This window comes from Perca fluviatilis, chromosome 1 (genome assembly GCF_010015445.1).
Source record: "Perca fluviatilis chromosome 1, GENO_Pfluv_1.0, whole genome shotgun sequence".
NCBI classification, from domain to species: Eukaryota; Metazoa; Chordata; class Actinopteri; order Perciformes; family Percidae; genus Perca; species Perca fluviatilis.
Window position 1 is genome coordinate 29181687 of NC_053112.1, and position 17622 is coordinate 29199308.

Genomic DNA, 17622 nt, shown 5'->3' on the forward strand with positions numbered 1-17622 from the left:
TCAGTGGGTGGTAAAATGTATGTACTTGTTTTGTATTTAATTAACAGTAATTTGTAGAGATACTTAACTTATATTTAAAGGTTAATTCTAGAATTGTTTTAACTTTTTATGATTATAAACCGAGACCAAAACCAACAGTGAATTAATCTCATCAACCATCACGGTCTGTATATACACAGCCCAATAAAACCCATGCCAAGAACTAAAAGCACATGAAGCCATACTGTTGCATTTGTGGTGACATACAGTATTTCTTCATCATAATTAACATGGCCAGTGTAGCTTATTCTAAAACCACTCCATGTTAACATTTGCTATATCTGAAGAGAAGCTTGATATCAGGCATAGTTTATGAAAAGAACTGAGAAAAACTGTATGATTATTACAATTTATTACAGTGTAGTGAGGGTCAGAAAACACACTTGACTGTAGAGGAAAAAGAAAGCAAAGTAAATCATGATAAACACAATAAACAAGTTAATTTTCCAGCAAGTTAAAGAGTCTAAATGCTAAAGTCGGCACGCTAACGTACTCACAATGACAACAAGCTGATGTCTAGCAGGTGTAATGTTTACCATGTTCGCCATCCTAGCATGTTAGCATGATATCTTTTGCTAATTAGCACTACACACAAAGGACAGCTGAGGCTGATGGAAATGGCATTAGTTTTTGACCAAATATCTGCAGTATTGGACAAATATAAACATTGGACCTGCTGGTGGTGCTGGAAGAAAAGTCAGAGAATAACCAAAGTCTGATTCGTTCTCTTGGCACCATGAATGTCTGTAGAAAATGTCATGGAAATCCATGCAATAGCTGTAGAGAGTTCAGTCTGGACTAAATTGGTGGAGCAACTGACTAAGCTACATTGCCATCCCTAAAGCCGCCCCTCTACAATGGATAAAAATGATATTGTCTGCACATGTGCCAGTTTCTAGAAATGTGTTTTTTGTCAATGTTATCATCTCTCCCTCTAGGTGTGTGTCAAAGGACCAAATGTATTCAAGGGATACCTGAAAGATCCTGAGAGAACTGCAGAGGCAATCGACCAGGATGGATGGCTGCACACAGGAGACATTGGGAAATGGCTTCCTGTAAGCGGGGCATGCTGAAGGGCACTATTCATCGTTGGATAGATAGGGATGTCCCGATCAGCTTTTTTGGCTAGATCCCGAGCAGATATTTGTATTTGCCTAGATAATAAAACTGCACACTGTTTTTTTTATTTTTTTTATTTACAAAAATAGCTAAGTAAACAAAGTAACTAAAAGATGTCTTCAGCTTAATACTTAACTTAGTTCGTTTTTGTCTGCCAACCCCCAATCAGTAAAAAATAAATTAATTTCTTTTTTTAAAAGCCCATATTGACTCCGGTCGGGACATCCCTATGGATAGATGTATCAAGTGGAGTGGCATAGCATCAGTTGCAACCTTAATTTCAAGTTGTGTGTTGTGTTTGTTGCAGAACGGCACTCTGAAGATCACTGACAGGAAGAAGCACATTTTCAAACTGGCACAAGGGGAATACATCGCCCCCGAGAAAATAGAATGCGTGTATAGTCTCAGTGATCCAGTGGCCCAGATATTTGTTCATGGCGACAGCTTACAGGTTAGTAATTCATGTGAAACTGGTTCTTATCATAGTGAACAGTGCAGTTTCTAGTTTGGTGCAGTTGTGAGGCACTGATCTTCATGTTATCCATGTTGTATTTTCCAGGCATGTTTGGTGGGGATAGTGGTACCTGATCCAGACTTCTTACCTATTTGGATCAAGAAAAAAGGGATTGAAGGCTCCTACTCTGAACTGTGCAAGAACAAGGTGAGAGTTATTACTATAACAGACTCAAACACACCGCCACACTTGTTGCTATGCATGCTAAAAAAAATTTCTGACTGTTTTAGGATGTGAAGAATGCCATTCTGGAGGACCTTCTGAGGTTGGGCAAAGAAGCAGGACTAAAGTCTTTTGAGCAGGTGACTGTTTGTTTGAGTTAATCAAAATAACCTTCAAGTTCTAAATCTAGCATTCTGCTGCATTTGGTCAGGCAGCAAATCTAATTTAAATGCAAAATGTTTGATTCAACATGTTCAAATTAGAGCTGAAATGATTAGCTGATTAATTGATTTCATTGACTGACAGAACAGATCGGCAACTATTTTGATAATTGATTAGTTGATTAAAGGGGTGATAGAATGATTATATAGGATATTTTACACTGTTCCTTAAGGTCTCCTAATAGGGTATGCAACTTTGTTTGGGCTGAAAATTGCCCGAATGCTATTTTATTATGCACTTAACTACCCTGTGAATATGGCTCTATTTGGAACAAGAGCTTTTCTTCCAAATATGTTATGCTCATAAATATTCAGAATGAGCTACGTACTGATTGGTTTGAGCAAACTACATAGAAACACATGGGAGACTCGACAGCAGGTCTCATATTTCAGACACTACAACGTTATACATTGTTTATCGGGCTATTTCGTTATTAAATTCACTTCTGTGACTTTTTTTAGCGAGAAATCAACTATATAAAGCTCAAATATGGGCCGTTTTACAAAAATTGATGGCCAATTGCAAATTTGGTAAGACTGTGTGTCGGAGTTCAGCGGCCGGTGCTGCCTGTGTTGCTGCCTCGCCGCCCGGCCTGCCTTCCTTCACAGACCCCAGCCTGGTATGAGGTACTTGGAGCTCCGTCACGGCAGCCCACAGCATTCCATACCCGCGCAAAGTCACTGTTTTTTTGCGCTAATGGAAAACCAAACGCCGCTGCTCTGACAGAGCTCCAGGGCCTGCAACTCCCCTCTTCCTGCTAGCTAAATGCCCGGTGTATGTGAGCGAGAGCGCGGTCAGCGAGCTTGTTTCGCCAGCATTCTCTTACCACAGTTCCAGTTAATCTTTTAATGAGTGTAATTATAATGTGTTGAGTTATTTAAACAAACGATTGGGGAAATAAACGCCGCTTGTCCGCGGGTCTCATTGATAGAGCCTGCGGCTGGATGTAGCCCGTGATTTAAATCACGGATAGTTAGCTTCATTTTCGGCATAATTCAAGTATATTTAGGGCCCGAGCGCCGACAGCGGCGAAGGCCCTATTGAAACTGAAGGAATTATTCATTCTTTCTTTCTTTCTTTCTTTCTTTCTTTCTTCTATTATTTTCCCGTCAAATGAATTGGCTTTTTGAGGGGCTTAATATATTCAAAAACTCACCAAATTTGGCAGTCGCATCAAGTCTGGTGAAAATTTACATATTTTAAGGGTTTCGGGAATAGGCGCACAAAAATGGCTCGCTAGCGCCCCCTACAAAGTTAAGAAAATTGAGCCCCTCCAGTGCGTTTAACGTAGACTCACGAAACTTGGTACACATATGTAACATGTCAAGATGTACAAAAAACTTCATTATCATTCAAACCCAACAGGAAGTCCGCCATTTTGATTTCAAAGTTCGAAATTAGTGCGATTTTGGCCATTTCCACATGTCGTACTTTAACGAACTCCTCCTAGAGATTTCATCCGATCAACTTCAAACTCGGTCTGTGCCATCTTAAGATGTTAAAGATGAAAAGTTAAAAGATGCCAAGAAAAACTTTTCGTCATAGGGCGTGGCCGTGGCGGGGCGGCCATTTTGTGCATTTCGCCGCCGAAACAGGAAGTGGGTGTAACTCGAGTGTACGTTGTCCGATTACCTCGAAACTTTTCAGGATTCATAAGAGTCCGACCCTGAGGACAAAATAAAGGCCGATATTTACTTAAAGTCATAGCGCCCCCTAGTGGCAACAGGAAGTAGGCCTAAAAGTCAAGGTGCTATACTTTAACGAACTCCTCCTAGAGATTTCATCCGATGGACTTCAAACTTGGTCTGTACCATCCCAACACCTTAACGATGAAAAGTTATTAAAAGAAAAACTTTTCGTCAGACGGTGTGGGCGTGGCGGCCATTTTGAGTGTTTAGCGATGACCAAAGAAGTTGTTGTAACTTGAGTGTACGTTGTCGTATCTGCCCGAAATTTCTCACGATGGACAAGGGTCCAGGCCTGAGGACACCTACAGGCCAAAATTGACTTCGCCTGGTCAGCGCCCCTGGCCACAGGAAATGCGCCTTATATGACAAACATCATCCGATTTACATGAAACTTAGAATGTGTGGTCTACATGTGATAATGACGCCGCGCCTCCTATAATATGACCACGCCCACTCACTCAGGCCACGCCCCTTTCATAACATTTGAACCGTTGGCGTAGAGTCTTGTGTGAGGTGTCATTGAACTCAGCAGAGACTTCTTTCTTCATTGGTGATGGTTTGACCCGCCCCCTATGTTGAAGCCCCGCCCCTTTTCTTAAAATTTGAACCATTTAAGATAGACCCTTGTGTGAGGTATCAATGAACTCAGCAGAGACTTCCTTATTCATTGGTGATGGTTTGGCCCACCCCCTATGTTGAAGCCACGCCCTTTTTAATAAATACTGACCCATCTAAGGTAGAGTCTTTTGTGAGGTATCATTGAACTCAGCAGAGACTTCCTTCTTCATTGGTGATGGTTTGATCCGCCCCCTATGCATTAGCCACGCCCCTTTTCACAGCTAATGAACCGTATGACGTAGAGTCTTGTGTGAGGTATCGTTGAACTCGGCGGGGGGTTCCCTTTTCATTGGTGACGATTTGCTGCGTCTGAGTGCCGCGCGAATGCACGGTCGCAAGGAGCGGAGTCCGCCGGTAACCCCGACGCGCGAGGGCCCGTCCATCGCTGCTCGCAGCTTTAATTACAGTTTGAATTCCGTCACGCCACGTATACAACATCTAGCTAAATGTCTTATAAAGCTAACAACGTTGTCCGATTTCAAGTTAATGAATATTTGTGAATTTCAGAGGAATTCTAAGAGGAGGCTAGCTCTCATTGATAGAGCTAAATCCAGCAGCAGGCTCTATCAATGAGACTCACAGACAAGCGGCGTTTATTTCCCCAATCGTTTGTTTAAATAACTCAACACATTATAATTACACACATTAAAAAATTAACTGGAACTGTGGTAAGAGATTGCTGGCGTAACAAGCTCGCTGACCGCGCTCTCACTCACATACACCGGGCATTTAGCTAGCAGGAAGAGGGGAGTTGCAGGCCCTGGAGCTCTGTCAGGGCAGCGGCGTTTGGTTGTCCTTTAGCCCAACAGACGGTGACTTTAAGCGGGTATTGAGTGCCGTGACGGAGCTCAATCTACCTCATAGCAGGCCGGGGTCTGTGAAGGAAGGCAGGCCAGGCGGGGAGGCAGCTACACAGGCAGCACCAGCCTCTGAACTCCGACACACAGTCGGACAAAATTTGCAATTAGCCATCCATTTTCGTAAAGCGGCCCATATTTGAGCTTTACATAGTTGATTTCTCGCATAAAAAAGTTTCAGAAGTGAATTTTGTAATGGAATAGCAGAGATCTGCGCGACCTAGATTCAGAAGACTACCTGATCTCAGGTCAGTTGTGTAGCCTATGTAAATGTTGGGGCGTGACCGTTCTCTTAATACACCCATGGGCGTGACAAAGGTACAGGTCTTGGGAGGTTGATGTCAACTTCCAGCTTTGTTGAGATTCGCCCGTTTTCAGCGGAAGTTTCAAAATATGAGATTTTCATAGTAAAGGGGTGTCAATGGGATTTTGAGCTTCTATGTATGTCGTTATTCAACTATGACAGGGTAAAATCATTTTTGCATTCTATCACCCCTTTAAGGCCATATTTACATATCAGTTGTAAGAATGTGCTGCTTTTTGTATAATTTCATGGTAAACTGAATATTTGGGGTTTTTATTTTCACTTGTTGTTTATTCTGTTTTTGCTCTTTTTCTGTAGGTGAGAGAGATTGCATTACATCCTGAGCTGTTCTCTGTCCAGAACGGCCTGCTGACACCCACCCTGAAGGCCAAGAGAGCTGAGCTCCGGAGTCACTTCAGAGAGCAAATTGATGAACTCTATGCCACAATTAAGATGTAAACTTGGAATTTGGGAGTACTGTAGTGAAGGTGACAGTCCTATAGAGCACACAACCAGAATAAAATTGTTAATTGAGGAGGGGTTTTGCTCGATGTGTCTGCCAGAATCTCAGTTTGAGGCATGTATTGTCCCTGCTTCATCTAGTAATTGTACTAATACATGTTTCCCACTACCAGTGGCTAATTAGTTCAGAATATGCCAAAATGATGTTAAAAAACACAAAGGTGAAATGTGATCTGCTCATGCCTGAAAGTGCCATTAAGTCTGACTACTTCCTGGTCAGAAAGAGGAACATTTCTTGCCGTTTTAATTCTTGGGAGACAGAAATGGATCCTATAAATATGATTTCAAAGTGACTAATATTGAATATTTATATATATACCACACTATTTAATGTTTTGTGCCATCTATTAAAGTTGGTATTTAATGTAATCCTTAAACCTGTAAATAGTGTATCTGCTCAAAATTCTATTTGTATGCAGAGTATTGTACCTGATACTAGTTGTAGTTCCCTGCATTCCTATGTTTCTCAATGCTGAAGGACTGATAAACCTGTTTTTAGTGCACAATTTAATTCATGGCCTTTTGGGAATCATGTTGCTTGACGGACTTTTTGTGCCTTTTTTGGTTGTTTTTGTTTTCTTTTAACACAGCATGGTTTATTTGTTTCAGATTTCAGTGCCACAGGTTGCAGGATAAAGCTTTACACTCAATTGTACTATACGTTTCAGTTTTCACGGTAAATATTTTGAACACTGGTATCACGGTTCCTATTAGAAGAAGCAAGTTTTTCCAAATTAATTCCATGTCCATGAAGCATTTCACATTAACTTTTCTTATGTAAAACGGAGCAACAATTCAGTTGCAACTAAATATTTTATTGTGAATTCAGATGTTTTAACTAGATTATGATCTTCTCATCATGTCGAGGCCTACTTGACAGTTAAAGCCATATTGTTTTTTTGTTTTTCTTGAATGACTTATGATATGAAAAGGGCAAAGGTGCAGTTTTGTGCTCAAGTTATAAGTACAGTATCTTTATTTCTCAACTGATCCAAATAAATACTTTCTTCCAAAACTGGTGTTAAATTTCTGTCTTATACTTGAAAACATATTTTTATGGATCCATGATTTCTTAATGTCTTGGTAGCTGGAAACCTATTTTTGTTAGTGAATAAAGTGCATTAATGCATGCATTGGCGAGACTTTAAGTCTCTCGGTTTATCATTTATAAGCAGTATTTAAACATTTAATAACTGGTTTATAACACACTGATGTGCAGTTAAGGATGTTTTAAGTGTTGCTGTTTTTTTATGAATTATGACCTATTATGAAGACTACCTATTATTTTACTATATTGTCATTCATGATCTGTTTATTACTATATTGTCATTCATGATCTGTTTACACCAGCCACCACTTATGGGTGCTTATAGTGTTATAACCTATTTATCACATGTTATACTGCTTGTAACTGCTAATAGGATGACAAAGTGTTGACTTTGATGCTGTCCGGCCAGTGCAAAATAACATAAAACTCACCCTCTACTGGGAGTCAAAATCTGCCATACATTTGAGCAGAAGCTGATCAGAGATATCTCCGCTGTTTTTTTCAAAGTCGTCCAGGCTTTCTAAATAGTCCTGATCATCCTGTCCGTCTCCCCAAACATCAGTTGATTCCTCCTCTGGACACACTGCGCTCTGTGGGGCCTGGTTTGGTGCCTGGCTGGGTACAATGTTGCCAGCGTCGTCCATTAAGTAAGCCTGGTCTTCCTCATCCTGTAAAGTGAGCGGAATACATTATCATACACCATGTCTTTGAGCTTTAATAGAAGACAACAGGATTTCTGGCAGTTTAGCCCGTCAGGATGCTAGTTCAAGTAATGCAAACCAACCAACCAGAGTCATGATGTAGCTGACGCAGATCTCCTGTGGCAGTGGGTAACCTGTTAGACATTAGAAATGTTCGTCTCAGACTGGTCGTGTTACCACCATTGTGCACTTTATCACCCCACAGACAGATCATGTGCCCTTGAGTTGTTATTTTTTTTAAAACTCACAATGGCAGCTTTCAGGGTCATAACTTACTTGGGGACCTAAAGTTCCTGCATTCAGGGTCATGACACTTCTGGTACCACTGTTCCTCTTTGAGGTCCACAACAATCCTGCAGAGGAGGATGAGACCAAATCAGAAGGGAAGTGGAGCATGTCTAAAGACTGTTAACAAAACATGAAACATACGTACATGATGTTGTTGCTTTTATGGAACCTTTCCACGTTTTCACACCAGCGGTATTTTGCAATGTCGTAGACGAGCAGTTGTTCAGCGGCAAAGTAGTTCCACCGTCTGATGCCTGTTGAAGTAAACACTGATTCGTTGATTTATTGAGAAAATAATCAGCTGATTAATCTATGATGAAAATGGTCATTAGTTGCAGCCCTAAGGTCCCGAACAAGACATGTAAAGGTTTTGAAAGTGACATCTTTTGCAAAAGCATATATTTTATAGGCCCAAACACTTACTTCCATGTACGCCATCCTTTTTAACCACAGTTAATACAAAGTTGTCCACTTCTTTATGAGGGGACGACAGGCAGCCAGAAAGTAAGTCTGCAAGTGACAGATGGGGAAAATGAACATTACATAAACTTAAAAGTATTTATGTTGAAAAATATTGATAAGCTTACTAATTATATAAAACATTATGCGAGTATGTAGAGAGAAGCCTCGGTTGTCAGTTCAGTGTTACCTGGATTTGTGGCTGACCCCTGCTGGCAATCAGGCCTCAGGGTTTTGGATTCCTTTGTTTCTGGGGAGTCTGACGTAAGAATTCTTTGACCTGTGAAACTAATAAAACACATTAATGAACTCTAATGTTGTGGCTTGATGAAGGTAATATTTTCAGCACACAGAAAACTTTTTTTTTTTTCTTTTTAAAAAGGTGTTCAATGTACCTCACATTACAGACTAAGGAAGCCAAGAACACACTTTGCTCGGCAGACATTCCCTTCTCAGGTTTGTCAATAAACTTGTTGTCGTCTGCCAACGTGAATGCAGCGTTCTTTCCCACTTTTGATGACTTGTAAAGGCGGAAATTTCTGTTCTTGGTGTAAACACCTGTTTTTGCAAATGACAACCATAATTATCTATTCATACGTACATACTGGCAATGTTTACAAATAATCTGTGTAAAAGGGGTGCTGAATGTTAGCTTAAGGTTTCTCTTACCAAGATCAACAAAGAGACACACTTGGCCATCCTTGTTTTTCACCTGGAGGAACCTGAGGTCTCTCTCTTCCTGCTTGCGCCTCTTGGCCTGTGGACTTTCAGCCATCTCATCTGCCTTTGCTGGCGTCTCCTCAGAAACAGCATGCGTTGCGCTGTCAATACATCGATACAAGAAATTAAACACATTGATAATAGCAAAGACATTTAAATATTTATTTTCATAAGTCTGAAAAACTAACCGTGTTTCACTGTTTTCTGCCACTGAATTTATCCCAACATTCAGGCCACTGTTGGGTGTGCTCAGGACTGGGTGAAGAATTTCATGGATAAACCTGCCTGAACAAAACAGAATATATTAACTCAGAGATTCTCAATCTTATTTCCGCCAAGCACCCTTACAATATAGAGATATACCAGGGACCCCCTCATGTATGTCCCTTGGAATAATTTGACGTAGCCTATTTTTTACATTTATATAGTCTTTGTTATGTGAAAGCACACACCGGGGGAAATGTATTAGAAAGAAAATAAACATGTAGCAGACTCTAAGAGTTATAGATTTGTTGGATTACACAATTAATCCATGAGCTATTGTAGATATAAAAATGAAAATATTATTTGTTGGTTTAAGGAACCCTTTTGTAAAAAATATGTTTTTGTTTCGTTATCATGATAATTTAAATGAATGAATCTAAAAACTTTTCACGGACCCCCTGGTAGAGTGACACAGACCCCTGGGGATCCCCGGGCCCTATTTTGAGAATTATTGTATTACCTGAAGTAACATATGAAAATTAAAAAAACATTCTTGTTGCATCCATTGCAACACTGAACATACCCATATGTATGTTGTCTTTGAAAGCTGCATTTTGGAGATTGAAGATGAGATGTCGACTGAACTTCTCTTCCGTGCTGGAGTCAAGATTGAGGACATTTTTTGTGGAGCATTCAATCCCATAAACTTCCATTAGCTTGTCACAAACATACTGTCAACACACAAAAAACAGACAGGTGAATATACTGTATATCATACAGCTTTAAGGTAAGAAAATAACAAGATAAATACACAAATAATCTATCTAGATGTTTCTCCCAATGTAACCGATTCCAGACTCCAGAACAAGAACCCTTGTGTTGCCTTTCCGTCGACCATGCAACATTTTGTTCTTTGGGATCAAAATTTAAAATAACATTTTTCAATGTTTTGGTCGTCTTTTTCTGCACTTTTTTGACATTTTTGTCACTTTTTTCCAATGTTCTTTTAATCTTTTTTTTTTTTTCAAATGCTACGAAATTGAATAAAACACCCAAATTCAATGAAAGTAGTGATCTGATCATTTATTTCACTTGTGAAGAGCTTGTGTGGAACCATCCACTTTGTTTTTTTTGACAATTTGGTTGCAAGAGACCCAAATTTCTGATATAGAAACTTTTTTTTATTATATATATATATGTGTATGTATGTATGTATGTGTGTATATATATATATATATATATATATATATATATATATATGTATGTATGTATGTATGTATGTATATATAAACAATCCACCCATTTCCTGTTTAAATAAACAAGAAATGGGTGGAATTGATTTTGTTATCAATGCTCTTATATTTATACTGATTGAATGTGGGTAAGTGGTTATAGTGGAATATAGCAAGATGAAGATGTGAAAAGTACTCTACCTGGATTAGTAAAGACACCATAGCTTTCCCATCTGTTCCTTTGTTTGAGGGCTTGTGGAACTCCAAGTCAAAATAAAGCTTACAAACAGCGCCCTCTGGTATCACCTCATAGCAGTGCATCAAGGACTGTGTGTAAGTCCTGAAAAAAATTACCATCAATGCACATCATCGCATTTTTCAAACACACAAAAGAAGATGCACCTCAGTTTGCAATATATATTTACCCGTAGTAATGCCACAGCTCAGTATAACTTGTAACCAAGAAGATCCTTTGACCCAGGGACGTCTTTTCTTTTTCAAGTGCAAAAACATGTACATCCTAGGGAATGCAAGGCACAAATGACAGCTTTGTCTCCCCTTTACACACAGGATGTAAAATAGGAGGTGCAGACTGATGAGATAGTACAGCGTCAGAAATGTCTTGTGTTACCTCTTTGCAGCTCTGAGCGAAGCTGATAGCCATACTTTGACGAGGGAAGAGCTTCCATACCGAGGAAGGCTGGCACAGCCACAGTCGAGGTTTGTAGTGTGCGGCCAGAGGATTCAGCTGGAACGACTGAGCAAGCTGCTCTACCTTATTCAGTCGGTCTCCCCACTTCCTCATCTTCAACTCCTTATCAACCACTTATGTGTGACCCTTTTCTTGCACCCACAGGGCAACTAGTTCATCATATGTCCACCTCCAAAGCAAGGTCAGAGGCCAGCTACAGTGCAGCGTGCCCACGGAGCTGGTAGAAATTCTGTGACTTGGGTAAGGAAACTTCAGCAGAGTGGATACTTGTACCTTGTTCCTCCTGTCATCCTTCAATCTGAAAAAAACTGCATTATACAAAGAGGTGTTTCTGTTATTTAGCCTAGTCCCTAATGTAACTACTGTAGTAGGACAAAATATTAAAAACACCTGTCAGTATACCAGCACTACAATTCAACAGCAAATTAGGCTACGTACTCCACAATGACCATACAGTTGAATACTCCTCGCTATAAACAGTTTCTAAAACAAATTCACATTATAATCTCCACGTATGTAGGATTTATTGCATAACTGTATCCCGATGCGGCACCATCAGTGTGTGAATGTTAATCTGTTGAGCAGGTGGCACCTTGTACGGCAGCCTCGGCCACCAGTGTATGACTGGTGAGTGGTGCATGTACTATGTAAAAGCGCTCTGGGTAGTCATTAAGACTAGAAAAGCACTATATAAATGCAGTCCATTAGTTTTAGCTGGTGGCAACAATAAACTGGCAACTCAGTGTATGTTCAGTACATAAAATATCATGTAAAATATGATTATCTCGATTCCTATAGATATGTTCTTAAAAATCCCAACAGTACTTAAAATATACTGGTTCCACCTTGACCAGCTACAACATTAAAATGCTGTTTAAGTCAGTAGTAATAATAATGTAATATTAGAACAAAATACTATGAAAGAAGCCAAACAGAATAATTACTTTTACTTGTGATACTTCAATACGTTTTGCTGCTAATAGCCTACTTAAATACCTTTACTTAAGTAAAATATTGAATGTAGGACTTTAACATGTACGTTAGTGGAGTATATTTGTATTGCAGTACTGACTGTTTTACTTTATGCTATAGGAAATATTCAGATCCTCTACTGAAGTAAAATGATCAATATCACAATGTAATACATACTAAGTCCTGCAAGTTACAGTGCAAATTACACAAGTATGAGCACAAGGTTTTTATGCAAAATTAAAAGCAGACATTAGACATTAAGGCCCCTTTCAGAGTTCTCACATATTATTGGAGTAATGCAATCATGATGAATAAACATGTTTTATATTTCGTTTGGGTTTAAAAATATATAATCTGTAAAGTAGCAATTAACTAACCTAGCTAGCTAACTGTGGAGTAAGTACAATATTTTCCATTGGAATGTAGTAAATTATTGGATTACAAGTACCTTCAAATCTACTTGAGTAATGATATTAACGTTATACAAACTGCTTGTTCAAGTAAAAAATTGTTCTTCCACAACCGTAACGTTATTCTGTAAACTAATTTACGAAGTAACATTAACGTTAGTGAACATAGCTGGCTGGAACGGCTAACGTTAACCTTAATTTACGTTATTAACCGTAACTTAGCTAACATTAAGCTAGCATTCACGTTAACGTTATTTTATGTAGTGTATTTAGGAGTAAATTGGACATAATTTACCATTAGGTACGATTCTATGGTAAAACTTTAGCTAATCCAGTAAGTTACAGTAACGTTGGTGTTTACCTGGTGTTTACTCAGTCACTTCTCAAAGTGTTTACATTTTGGCGCGTCTGGAACGGGAAACAGCACTACTTCCTTCCGGTAGAAAAGAAAAAAAACAGTACGACCCATAGACAGTATATAACAATATTTGTTTTTACCATATGGTTTTTACTGTAAAAATGTGTTCATAGATTTGTAGCCTTATGATTAAAGAAAGTGGACTCTTAAAATAAATGCATACGCATAGGTTACTGTGTCAGTATCGACTTTCGGCGACATTGCCATACTAATAACGGAGATTGATGTGTTTTTTTAAATATATAAAACGGCATAGGCCTACAGCGTAGGCTACTGCATAATCATATGTCTCGTCGTAGTCCTTCCCCTTATTAAATGTACCAACAGAAAGAAAGAAAACGTTCTAAGAGTTGTTATTTTCTTCGTCTTTATGTGAAAGTGATGAAATATGATTTTTATTACTGTAAATAGCCTATTGCTGTTGGATGTGCGTAATGATGTTTACAAGTTCCTTGTTAACAAATAAAACACACACACATACACAAACACACAGACAAATACACACACACACACACACACACACACACACACACACACTAATTGTAATGTATCTCCATGTAGGCCTAATGGTGCCTAAGTTAAATGCATTTTTATGAAATTATATTGCACAATTTCACTTTAACTAGCCTATAATGACTAGCCAATGTTTGGCATGTGCCAATGCATGTTAGTAAAAAGAGCCTCCCATGACAAGTTGGCATAGGTCGAGTAGCTTTTCTGCAAATTTGAGCTTCAGCAGACTAACTTTAAAGAATGGAAGGAAGGAAGTGAGGAGGTCAGGAACCAGAGTGGGACATAACCTTGCAGATTAGGAAGTAGCCTATAGCTGCCATTCACTGTTTTCAGTAGACCACTTGTATTATACTTTTTTAAAGATTTTGTTAAAAGATTCTGCAGTACATTTACATTAAGGAAAGTATTTGTGCATTCCTTCGCTACTGAATGCTTTATAAGTGTTATAGTGGCAAGCAGCAACACTAATCTAGCTAAAGAGAAATTAAAAGTTTTGATATGGGTGGATGGTCAGGTTTCTCACAATCAAAGCAAAATATTCACAGTTAGCTTAATGTGTATCTTAAAAGTCTCTGCTCAATTTAACCTATGCAACTTATTATTAATCATTTACCTTATCGCCGTAGGTATTGTTTAATGAAAACATTTGAACCTATCTTTTAAAAAAACAACAAGTAAAACATTAAGTTCAGTAATTTATCACACAATTTAAAAAGGCTAGAAAGAAAGAAAGATAGATAGATAGATAGATAGATAGATAGATAGATAGATAGATAGATAGATAGATAGATAGATAGATAGATAGAAAGAAAGAAAGAAAGAGAGCATTTGGGTTAAACAGGAAAATTAATGCAATTTATTGGCCATTTAAGTTTATCTGGTTTATAAATACATCTGTGACGAATCAGCAAAAGCTTACTACAGTAGCTCCAGCAGAACAGATAACTTGACATCAGGGCTCCTAATGGCATGTTATTTCCTTTTACAGGACAGGAAAAGGCGTTGCTTGGTGTGATAAGTTAGACAGACAATGTTCTGCAGAGATATCGCTGCCCTGCAGTTTGTACACCGACTTGATTTTTGCTCTAAGAAATTAATTTTCCTTGCTTAAGGTATGTCTTTCAACATTTACTTTTCATTTTAGTGTTTAATCATTAATGTTTATCCAAGGTAGGCATGGTGGGTGCCAAAGGAAAGAAAGTTGATAATGGGAGGGCTTGTCTAAACAAAGTGTTTGAGCCACAAGCCAGATCATTCCATTTCTGGACAGTGTACAACTTTTTATACAAGTTTCTTCCTGCAATGTTTTTCTTGGATTTCTGTTTCAACACTCTGCGCAGATAGAAGACAGAGGAGCCATTCAAAATGTGCAACAGAAGAAAACTGCTTCTTGCTGCAATCATTTTCACAGCTCTCAACTACAAAGTAAGTATATTATTACAAATAGCCATTCAAAACGTATGATGTTATGTTAGAATCAAAAAATAATAATCTCTTCTCTTGAACCTATATTTTAAATTCCATACTCAATTAAAGGTGACAAGCGCAAAAATTCTGGACATGGCCCCAGATGCTGTAGATGACCTGTATGATGGATGCCGTAAAGAGGCCATGGAGAAGTTTATCAATCTAGGCCTCTTAAGAAAAGAGCTGAACGGCAGTGAGGGATTCCAGAAGGCATGGAGTACAAATACCAAGTGTCCAAAGCTGATCCCTGGAGGAACAAAAGAACACACTGCTGCACTTTTGGCATATACTAGAGAAAAAGATTTTGCAAAGACCTTTGACAATGCAGTTGAGACGATGGGCGGAAATGTTAGCACCTATGAAAACCACTTCCATTTCAAGTCCCTTCACTTCCTGCTCATGGATTCAATGTTGCTGCTGAATCCAAAGAAAGACTGCAAGATTGTGTATGTTCTCCAAGATGAATACACAGCACAAAAGGGCTCAAAGGTGAGATTTGGAAGGTTCACCAAAGTTCACACAAACAATACAATGCTTAAGAAATTCTACGAGTGGGATGAGCAAGTCCTTCTTCGTATCACTTCTTGTATCTTTGTCAACCTGGGAGACAATATTTGCAGTGATGAACAGGACATGGCCCTATTATCTCCAGCTGAAGTGTTTACTGTGGAGGCAGTAAATAAAATACATGACAGGAGAAATGAGGATGACTACACTGAGATCGTTTTGAAACACTCACAACAGGACAGCTTGCACAACTGTTACAGTTTTTCTCGGTAAGACATTTTCTTAATAAAAATGAAATATTTGGCTCAATTCCATGATTATTAAATATATGTTATATGTGATTTCTTTATCAAAGCTGTGTGTGTGATCCTTGAATGTTTACATAATTATGAATAATGACGAATGGTTTGGCATCAAATATCTGAAACAGATACAAAGACCATATCATTTTATCTGACCAATGTCAATTTGAACTGCTCTGAGGCCCTTACATTTCCAAACTTACATAATGAATAATAATATATTTTAAAGACCCTGAATAGCTGGTCTCAGATCTTTAGTATTTCTCTACGACCTCAAATATTATTGACTAAATGAGAAACAATCCAACTTAGTGTTTGGAAACAAAGAGTTCAACACTCAATAATCAAGCTAATCAGCTTCTTACAGGCTGTGTGAGGGCAAAGGTTTGATTACTGAAGGGGGGGGACAGGGGATTATTTTTTGACAGATGACAGTGTAGAAATGTGAGAGCGATATACAGTATGCAGTTTACCAAGGTGCTCCTCAAACTACCATTTCCAGTGTCCACAATGAACCTTAAAGTGGTATGAGTATTTTACTGCATTAACATTGATTGTTGATCTGTGTCTTTTCAGGACAATTACTGTACCTGTAAATATTTGTGTGGGTGTGGTTTGATCAGATTTGATTGACAGTGCTAATAACATTAGCAAACAATCCCACAACTTTGATTTTGAGTCAAATGTTGCTTATTCCTTATTGGTGCACAGAAGTCGGTGGTATCAATATTTTTAGCTGAGCCCCGCCGACTTCATACCGGTGAAAAGAGCACAGAGAAAACAAAAATTAACAGATCTCTTATATGAAACAACAAACACTGTGGCAGAAATTGTAATATTCATGTAGGCCCAACTCGCTCATAGTAAGAAGTTGATTTTTCATGGGCTTAAAGATATTTTGATATTAAAATATTACCCAAGATATTCATCTGTCTTCCTTTGTTTCCATCTCTGTAGGTCCCCGGCTGATGTCCCCACCCAGTGCTTTGTGTTGATGCTTGTGGCTTTATCTTTTTTTTTCTTTATCAACTATTAAGAACAAATGTAAGACAATTAGCAGCTCATAGTGCACTGGGAGTTATTACGACACAAAACAGTGCATTGTTTGTACAGTTGAACAATAGGCAATCTACGTATGTGTGATGCTGCCAATTAAGGTGTGGCAAGCTTTTGTAGTCCAATGCAAATATATAGTCATATCAGTGTATTTTAATTACATGATCCACATTGTCTTCACGCATATCAACTTCTTTCTTTTATAGTTAATTTTTGGTGGCATTTTATGTATCCGAGTATGTACAGGAAATGAGTGGAGAGAGAGCGAGAGAGAGAGAGAGTGAGAGAGAGGGTGGGGGGGGGGGTCCCACAGCCAGACCGGAACCAAGTATGTTGCAGTCAGCACATTAACCGCTAAGTCACCAGTGTGCCCCAAAATAAGGCAGTTTCAGCTTTTTTAGTCAGCTTGAAGATGCATGAAATGAGCTTTTCATAAACAAATAAACTGGTTGAACATTCTAGAGCTGACCTTTGGCAATCTTTTCATGGGACAACTATATTCACAGCCGTTTACAAACAGTGAAGTCATTAAATGCAGGCTGCATCCCATCCTACAGTGCTACCTGCG

At 38.7% G+C, this 17622-nt stretch overlaps 3 protein-coding genes across 8 annotated transcripts in view; 2 read left to right on the top strand and 1 right to left on the bottom strand.

Annotated features, from left to right (window-relative positions):
- Window positions 1-7060, top strand: part of acsl1a (acyl-CoA synthetase long chain family member 1a) — a 28986-nt gene extending 21926 nt beyond the window's left edge. For 3 of the 4 annotated variants that reach the window (XM_039806608.1, XM_039806600.1, XM_039806584.1), the window contains exons 17-21: window positions 978-1094; window positions 1466-1609; window positions 1718-1819; window positions 1903-1974; window positions 5842-5982. In XM_039806608.1, the coding sequence (XP_039662542.1) occupies window positions 978-1094; window positions 1466-1609; window positions 1718-1819; window positions 1903-1974; window positions 5842-5982 (576 nt within the window). Of the gene's footprint in view, window positions 1-977; window positions 1095-1465; window positions 1610-1717; window positions 1820-1902; window positions 1975-5841 lie in introns of all 4 variants that reach the window. The other variant, XM_039806593.1, reaches the window with a different exon arrangement.
- primpol (primase and polymerase (DNA-directed)) lies at window positions 375-13218 on the bottom strand. 3 transcript variants are annotated; one of them, XM_039806638.1, is made up of 15 exons: window positions 13153-13218; window positions 11329-11717; window positions 11123-11217; window positions 10899-11037; window positions 10049-10196; window positions 9450-9546; window positions 9211-9362; window positions 8937-9099; window positions 8732-8829; window positions 8506-8592; window positions 8228-8336; window positions 8071-8147; window positions 7882-7928; window positions 7525-7761; window positions 375-1760 (listed from the first exon to the last, which is right to left on the bottom strand). In XM_039806638.1, exons 2-14 carry the CDS (start codon window positions 11500-11502, stop codon window positions 7528-7530), a joined length of 1620 nt encoding a protein of 539 aa, XP_039662572.1. In that variant the 5' UTR covers window positions 11503-11717; window positions 13153-13218; the 3' UTR covers window positions 375-1760; window positions 7525-7527. The 3 variants fall into 3 exon arrangements, with proteins under 3 accessions (XP_039662572.1, XP_039662553.1, XP_039662563.1); XM_039806619.1 differs by having other exon boundaries at window positions 8228-8351; XM_039806629.1 differs by lacking the exon at window positions 13153-13218 and adding an exon at window positions 13087-13127 and having other exon boundaries at window positions 8228-8351.
- A 1476-nt stretch (window positions 13219-14694) lies between these two features.
- On the top strand, window positions 14695-17515 carry si:ch211-145b13.6 (GPI-linked NAD(P)(+)--arginine ADP-ribosyltransferase 1). Its single transcript, XM_039806660.1, has 4 exons — window positions 14695-14834; window positions 15063-15147; window positions 15259-15965; window positions 16956-17515. The coding sequence occupies exons 2-4, from the start codon at window positions 15088-15090 to the stop codon at window positions 17032-17034; spliced, it is 846 nt and encodes a 281-aa protein (XP_039662594.1). The 5' UTR covers window positions 14695-14834; window positions 15063-15087; the 3' UTR covers window positions 17035-17515.
- The last annotated feature ends 107 nt before the right edge of the window (window positions 17516-17622 follow it).

What these genes read in the sequence shown, in the direction of transcription:
- primpol (XM_039806619.1), bottom strand. Translation starts at nt 11,502, where the DNA reads ATGAGGAAGTGGGGAGACCGACTGAATAAGGTAGAGCAGCTTGCTCAG. An exon ending in TCGCTCAGAGCTGCAAAGAG is followed by an intron (nt 11,218 to 11,328) that starts GTAACACAAGAC and finishes TGCATTCCCTAG; the next exon opens with GATGTACATGTTTTTGCACT. An exon ending in GTGTCTCTTTGTTGATCTTG is followed by an intron (nt 9,100 to 9,210) that starts GTAAGAGAAACC and finishes TTGCAAAAACAG; the next exon opens with GTGTTTACACCAAGAACAGA.
- si:ch211-145b13.6 (XM_039806660.1), top strand. Translation starts at nt 15,088, where the DNA reads ATGTGCAACAGAAGAAAACTGCTTCTTGCTGCAATCATTTTCACAGCT. An exon ending in TCACAGCTCTCAACTACAAA is followed by an intron (nt 15,148 to 15,258) that starts GTAAGTATATTA and finishes ACTCAATTAAAG; the next exon opens with GTGACAAGCGCAAAAATTCT. An exon ending in AACTGTTACAGTTTTTCTCG is followed by an intron (nt 15,966 to 16,955) that starts GTAAGACATTTT and finishes CCATCTCTGTAG; the next exon opens with GTCCCCGGCTGATGTCCCCA.